Consider the following 7,464-nt stretch of genomic DNA (forward strand, 5'->3'; position numbering starts at 1 on the left):
AGGGAGAGAGAAAAGGAATAGCACCATGGGACTGGAGTAGAAATTCAGTGAGCCTTGAACTTGGTACATAACTACAGAAGAGGTGGCTGAGACACTGGGGATCTAAGTGACACATCCATCGAGGGCACATTAAGCTATAGGACACCGGGGATCTAAGTGACACATCAAGGGCACACTGAGCATAGGCCCTCCAGCACCTGTCCCTGAGCCTTTGGGGTTCTAGGGCTTTTCCCACTAGAAAACATAAAAGGTTCTGTTAAAGTGGTATATTTCCAACAATGTCCTTGAGGCAGGCAGGATGGTGGGATGGAGGAGGTGACATTAGGAACATTAGGTGACGTATCTGTTAGTTTCCTGAACATCACACTGTCCCCATCCCTCGCTCCCCTCCAAATGGAAAGATGACGGCGTTTCATCCTCTTTGGGACACATTCACGGAACGCAGACAACCAAGGAGCCGCTGAGCTTGCTGAGAACTTCCCGTGAAGTCCTCACTGACTTCTGACAACAGCCTCCTGAACTGGCTGTTCATACTACTGTCACTCTGTTTAAAAGTGAGGGCAAGAAGGCTCAGGGAGTTACGGAACATTACCCAGAGGCGCGCAGCCGACGCACGAGTGTCTAGAGCAGCATCCAGATCCGATCCCAAAACGCAAGCTCCCATGGCTGAGCTATATAAGCTTGCAGGGAAAGGCAGTGGGAAGAAGTTAATGCTCACGGATTTAAACGTTGAGAGTTCTTTTTCTGAATGACCATGTTCAAATAATTCAAAGGTTTCCAGGCCCCGCCTGGCCATTACCCCGAGCCATCAGATTCAGCCCTCAAGCTGTGTTTAGTAAGTGCCCAGACCTCTGCTAGATATGCTGAGAGTCAAAAGCATGGAGAAACCTGGCTTCTCAGTGGGGGACACGAGCATCGAATTTCATAGAAAAATGACATCCTTTCTAAGCAGTAGCGCACAATGCTTTATTAAGTCCCAAGACAGAGAATGGCTAAAGCAAATACCCACTGATACCAGACAGATACATAAGAGGCCAGGAAAGAAGAGAGAAGAAGGGCTTGTGCAAACAAGAGACTGTGCCTCCCCCACAAGCGGGCTGCTCATCAGGTCCAGCCGGTTGTTGCCAGAACGGGGCACAGCCCCAGTGTGCCAGGGGGACATGTCTTAAGGGACAGGTGAAACCCTGATTATAAATTTATATGCAGAGTTCCCCTTATGGCTCAGTGGAAATGAATCTGACTAGCACCCATGAGGATGCAGGTTCAATCCCTGGCCTCACTCAGTGGGTTAAGGATCCAGCATTGCCATGAGCTGTGGCGTAGCTCACAGACATGGCTCAGATCCCGTGTTGCTATGGCTGTGGTGTAAGCTGGCAGCTATGGCTCCAATTCGACCCCTGGCTTGGGAATCTCCATATGCTGTGGGTGCAGCCCTAAAAAAAAAAAAGACAAAAAAAATTTATATTCAATCTCCCAGTTTTTATGTATTGGCAACTGAAACTCTCAAACATCCTGCAGACTAAACTCAGTCAGCAGGTGTCTATGAACTCTGTTCTGAGGATTTGTAAGGTTTTGGCGGGACCTCTAGATGGAATCAACAGGGAGGCCATGAAAAAGGGGGAGGGAGGCCTCAAGGGCAGGTGCAAAGGAGAGAGGGAGGGTGAACTTCTTACACTTTCTCGAAGGGCTCATACGCTCTTGCCCCGGGCGCTATTCTCAGGTAGCTCGTTGTCCACCTTATTTCTTCCAGACAATTCCCCGTCATTCTTTGGCTCTGTCTCGAGGGAACACTGCCTGACCAGCCCCATTCCAGCGTCAGCGGCATGCCCCTCTGCATTCCTTTAGCATCTGACACTCTTCCCCCACCAGAGCACTTATTATAATTGTCGTTTATCAGGGTGGGTCCGTTCCCTCTTGGACTCTCAGCACCTGACCTTGGGTAGCCGCTCACGGCAGACACAAGTATTTGCTGCATGAGCACCTAAACGAGGCAATGCAAGAAGGGACACGCTTAGAGAAGCAGCAAGAATTAAATCCTGGGGCGGGGGGGGGGGGAAGAGCCCAGGTCGCCCACCTCACCCACGTGCCTCTACTCTCCTTTCTCGTACAGCAAGTCAAAACCGTGAGGTTTCAGAATTACAGCCCTCCTCCCACCAAACATCACACCTCCCACCCCGGCTCTGGGAAGCCTGAACAGCCGGCCTCGCCCAAGGGGCCCCAGCCTGAAGCAGCCGCCTCGGGCCCAGAGGTGACCGTCCTGTTCGCTCACCGAAGCGGCTGCCATTCTGGACAGCAAACGGACCTCCGGAGAAAGTCAGCTTTTAGCAAAACCACGATGCCAGCGCCCACCGCCTCAGCCACGCAGACTGTGTTTCCCAGCAAATGATCTACAAGTGGCTCTTCCCAGACCCCAAAGAGGTGATGTGCATTTAAATACAGTCTGCCTCCACGGAGGGCGTCCTGCCATTCTTTGGGGACTCGAGCCTGGGTCCTCATTCTGCCTCTCTTCCCTCCGGGAAAGGACAGGTGGGGGCGGGGATCCCTGCCCTGGCTGAGGGATAGGTTGGGTGGTCTTCCAAACATAATGACTGGAGCAGCAAGGCCAAGGAGTGGGAGATCACCCCACCCACTCTCCTTCCCCGTGGGGAGCATGCAGCCTCCCATCTCTGTGTTCTGTGCCGAATTTCTAGGACGTCCAAAAGGGGGTCCAGCCAGGGGGGCACAATGATGGGAGTGCTGGCATGGCTTCTCTGACCTCCACCTCTTAGAACAGCTTCTGCCATCTTTTGGGGCCTGGCCACTGGTAGCTACGCTATCTCCTTCCCTCCTTGGAGTCATAATCCTGGCTGCCATGGGAGAATTTCTGGGCAGGGTGTGAGACAGATGCTTCGAACATTCCGAGAACCCTCTGAAACCAGCGGGAGTCGGCTTCCCGGCTTTGCTCCCACAAGTCAGAGAGAAAGCTGACTACTGTCATTTTTCAAGCTCCTCCATCTGTTTTTCCATACGTAATCCTACATGACAGAGAAGCAGGAAGCACGTACCTATGAGAGGGTCCTGTGTGGAACTGAGGACCGCTCCTTCATCCCGGCTTATCAGACTTTCCCAGGAAAACTCAGCATGCTTAAACCCCACTTCGTGACGGGTGTGAGTTTAGAGAGAGATTCTGTTTGCACTGCAGCGTTCTTCACTTTCACTGATTCCTTCTATTTGGGGCAAACTAGCTGTTTCACCAGGTTGCAGGCTAAGGCACCTGTGTCACTGAGAAGATGCCAATTCACAGCTGGGAGGGGGTGCTTGCTAGAGCAAAGTCTGTACAAAGGGACTGGACGATAAAGGAGGAGAAAGCGAAAGTGAAAAAATAGGAAGAGAGAGCACAGAGAGGTGATGAGAGAGAAAGCCGATTGGGGAACGTGTCAGGGAAGAAGATTAAAGAGCACAAGAGTGGCCTTGACGTTCCTGACAGGTGGGGGAAGAAGGATGGAGTCTGTAAATCTAGGGGACCCCAAGAAGATGGGGCTGAAACGAGCAGGACCCGCCAGGTAGAGCCCTCTAAACAGGAGTAAAAGGGCTTTCCAGGGAGTCCAGGCCATGCTGTCAGACAAACCATTAATCCTCATTAAACTTAATTGTTGTGATTTAACATTTATTGCATGCCCATCAATGGTGGCACTTTAGTGCATAAATGCCATTTGCTACTAAGCCTGGATGTCATTTAAAAAAAAAAACCCAGCAGATCTAATGAGACCTTCTCCCTGGACAGTCCTTGAAGATCTTGGGATTAAAAACAGGTATCTTTCCCTGGTGGTCTAGTGGTTAGTATTCGGTGCTTTTATCACTGAGGCCCGGGCTCAGTCCCTGTTCTGGGAACTGAATTTCACAACCATCTGCTCTCCGCCATAAGGGAAAAATATCTTCTATTTTTTACATGCCTACCTTTTTTTTTTTTGTCTTTTGTTGTTGTTGTTATTGTTGTTGTTGTTGCTATTTCTTGGGCTGCTCCCGCAGCATATGGAGGTTCCCAGGCTAGGGGCTGAATCGGAGCTGTAGCCACCGGCCTACGCCAGAGCCACAGCAACACGGGATCCGAGCCGCGTCTGCAACCTACACCACAGCTCATGGCAACACCGGATCGTTAACCCACTGAGCAAGGGCAGGGACCGAACCCGCAACCTCATGGTTCCTAGTCGGATTCGTTAACCACTGCACCACGACGGGAACTCCATACATGCCTATCTTTTACATACCAACTACACATTTGGCAAATTGAGCCTTTTCCAGACCTTAATAAAACAAAACCATGATCCTGCCAAAGAATACTGCGCATGTGTCAGACCTTTGGGGTGAGCCAACGTGGTAACGTGTTCCAGGGGCTCTGTGAGATACAGAACTGTGTCCACTCCACAGAGTCATCAAGCCCAACTCCACGACTCACTGAGCTGAATAAATACTCTGGACGGAGAAACAGAGAAAAGTCACAAGGGCAGGCAGGCATCGTGCGATTTGTCAAAATAGGAGCACCCTCACCTCCTTGCCCAAAAAAGCGCTCTCATTGCACTCAGCAATGAGTTATTAATCCGCACCCACACCAGCAGGTGCCTGGCACACCAGCCAACCAGATGTGGAGCCTGTGCCTCAGCAGCGCAGATCCAGTTCATTTGTAACTGTTGTGGTTTAAAAGCAGGTTGTTGGGTGTCCTGGAGATATGCTCCGTGCCTTCCAAACGCAGCGGAACATTCTTCCCATTGTTCACAATTGCTATAGAGTAACCACTCTGAGAAACGGAATCACCTCCAAAGGCTGGAGTTGTCCCGCCGTCCAGCCAGCCTCCCAACCCCATGACCAGGATCAGAGTCAACTCGCTCCCAAACCAAATCCCATCTCGGTGGTGTCCTAGGAGGATTTGAAAGGGGCAAGGTCAGACTCACTGGCACTGCCCACCCTTTACTGCACCGGCACGCTTCAGACGCTTCTATGAGAGGGACACTGCAGTGACAACAGATACATCCTCTCCTAAAGCGTCCACCACAGCCTTATAAGCCAAGTAGAACTGTCCCCATTATAAAGCCGAGGAAACTGAGACTTGAAGGGTAACCACAGACAGAGCCACAGAGAGTCTGATAGCTGTCCATACCCCAAGTTCAAGCTATCTCACTTCATGAGCCCAACTCAGGGCTACGCTGTATAACCAAGAGACCATCTTTGACTCCAGGCCACTGACCAGACTGCAGGGAGGTGGCAGAGTCCAGTCGTTAGAACTGCAGGCTCTGCTGCACAGACTGGGCCCAAACCCTTATTTACCCCTTGCGAGCTGTGCGGTGCTGAGCAACTTACTTAAATAACCTCTCTGAGCCTCTTCACCTTAAGTAGGAATGATGGTCGTTCCACCCTCTTGGGGCTATTGTGAGGGTTCACCAGGATAATATTATAACTTGACTGAAGCCATGCTGGCACACAGTGAACACCTGAAAAATGTTGGCGCTGAATGCTTTGGAGGAAGCCGACCTCTGCAATTCCAGGTGAGAGAGTCTAAAACAAGAGCACGCCCAGGGCTATGGCGCTAAAGGAGGACCAGCAGCCGGGTCATGGCGGTGGGAACACGGACTACGCTGAGTCCTGAGAGAGAATCAGACAAAGGGGTGGGGAAGGGGGCCGGAGCAGGGCAGGAAGCATTTGGCAATGCGTTTAGATGGAGCGACCAAGCCAAGTTATCTTGTATGGAGACGAATCCACTCCTTGGCGGGACATTTCCAGGGATCCCAGGTGGAACTCGGGTACCTCCATCCTGTGAGCGCTCCATCCCCTCACCTAAGACTCAGTATCCCCAGGAAAAGGGCCCTTCCCCTTGAGATCAGACCTGGAGCCTCCGCGCCGAGGAAAGCGGGGGAGGTGGGCACATCTGAGAGGTGCTGGGGGGGCACGACCAGCTGGGGACAGAACCGTATCTACTCCGCCAAGATGCGCAGGGCACCCTGAAGGACAAGGGCTCTGGAAGCAGCACCAAGTCCTCACTCAGAACCTGCCCTCTCGCCTTCTCGGGTGGGACCCCCCTCCACCCCCCAGCCCGAGACAGGGCTTCTGAACAGGACAAGCGCAAAATTTAAAGCAGTGCCCACCTTGGCCTGGCGAGCTGCAGGAGGGACTCACTGACTTCCACCTTACCTTGAAGGTTCCGAAGGTCGGTCCACACCAGGCCTGCGTCCCCAATGCGCCGCCACTGCCTGGGGGGGTCCCGGGGAGGTGGGGGAGGCAGCGGCGTCCGGGCGGCTGTGTCAAGACCTCACTCTTCTTGGCACCGCCCGCCTGCCTGCCTCACTCATGCGCACAACCTGCGCCTGCGCTGGGCAGGGTGCCCTAGAGCGTGGGCTCGACTTGGCCTCTCGGCAGCATCATAAACCCCTTGAAAGTTAGGGCTGGATGCTCTGAGATCAGCTGAACCAGGCTGGAAAGCCTCAGGAGCATCGTGGGCCCCATAGGGCCCTGCAGGGCGTCGTTCTGTAGCTTTGAGGCGAGGGCTTAGGCATCTGTTTTTAACAAGCTACTGATTGAGTCTGAGGCACATCTAAGAGCAGCATTGGCTCCGCCTTTCTCATATTGGATTGCAGAGCTGACGTTTGGCTCTGCCCGTCAGCAGGAGTAAAAGGCCACACTGGTTGTCAACATGCTGAAATCGTCCTGTACTGAGAGGTGACTAGCAGATGCCCTGGGACCCCCTCCCCCCAAGACCTCTCCCCAATCCCGCCCCCAGCCCTTCCTCCAGGTGCTTCTCATCACCCTCCCATCCAACAGCTAAAAAAACTCAGGCCGGCTGCAGCTGAAACCCCATAAAGCCCTTCTTCACTCTGATTGGCTAGTGCCTGTGCCAGGCTGCTCATGCAGTATCTTGACTGTTAACCTATGGCACAGAATAAGGCCCAGAGAGGCCCCACAGAAGGTGAGAGCACTGCTGTCAAGTGGCACGCGACTCACCTGCTTCTTTCAGCTAATGGTTTCATGGGCGTAAGTAATACCCTGTGGCTTCGCAGCTCCTCTGGCCTCATTATGGCAGGAATTTGCCTCAATAGGATGAGCAGGCCTCCAGCTTCTCAGCCGCCTCTGTCCACACAGGCCAGCCCCACCGCCTCTGATTCCCTCCCCGGGGAAGGGAGCAGCTGCGGCAGATGGAATAACGAAGGCCCCTCAAGTCTTTCCAGCTGTGAGCAAGTGCTCAGCAAGCTGGGCTCTGCCAGGGCGGCAGCTGCTGCCGCTGATGCGTCTCTTGCTCGCGTCTTGAGCGTCAAGACCCCAGGTCCCCCTTGGGCTAAGCAAAGGGAGTGTTAGCCCTTGCAGAAACTTCTCAGGTGACCGTGGAAAGGTGGTCACTTGGGGACCAAACCAGAGGCGTTAATGCCAGAGTGCCTTGCCGCAGGTCGACAGCACTGAGAACACATTCTGCAAGGACGTTTTGCTTGAAATAGAGCAACG

The 7,464-nt window shown here is 53.2% G+C and overlaps 1 protein-coding gene and 1 long non-coding RNA gene across 2 annotated transcripts in view; one reads left to right on the top strand and one right to left on the bottom strand.

The window, feature by feature from the left end:
* Positions 1–2,453, top strand: part of SH3RF2 (SH3 domain containing ring finger 2) — a 125,838-nt gene extending 123,385 nt beyond the window's left edge. Inside the window, exon 10 of the mRNA XM_047778949.1 lies at positions 2,111–2,453. Coding sequence (XP_047634905.1) covers positions 2,111–2,386 — 276 coding nt within the window. The 3' untranslated portion in view covers positions 2,387–2,453. The remainder of the gene's footprint in view (positions 1–2,110) is intronic.
* Positions 1–6,611, bottom strand: part of LOC125126485 (uncharacterized) — a 65,823-nt gene extending 59,212 nt beyond the window's left edge. Inside the window, exon 1 of the long non-coding RNA XR_007134645.1 lies at positions 6,163–6,611. This is a non-coding gene — a long non-coding RNA (uncharacterized LOC125126485). The remainder of the gene's footprint in view (positions 1–6,162) is intronic.
* Positions 6,612–7,464: the final 853 nt, after the last annotated feature.

The sequence above is a fragment of the Phacochoerus africanus genome, chromosome 4, assembly GCF_016906955.1.
Source record: "Phacochoerus africanus isolate WHEZ1 chromosome 4, ROS_Pafr_v1, whole genome shotgun sequence".
Classification (NCBI taxonomy): Eukaryota; Metazoa; Chordata; class Mammalia; order Artiodactyla; family Suidae; genus Phacochoerus; species Phacochoerus africanus.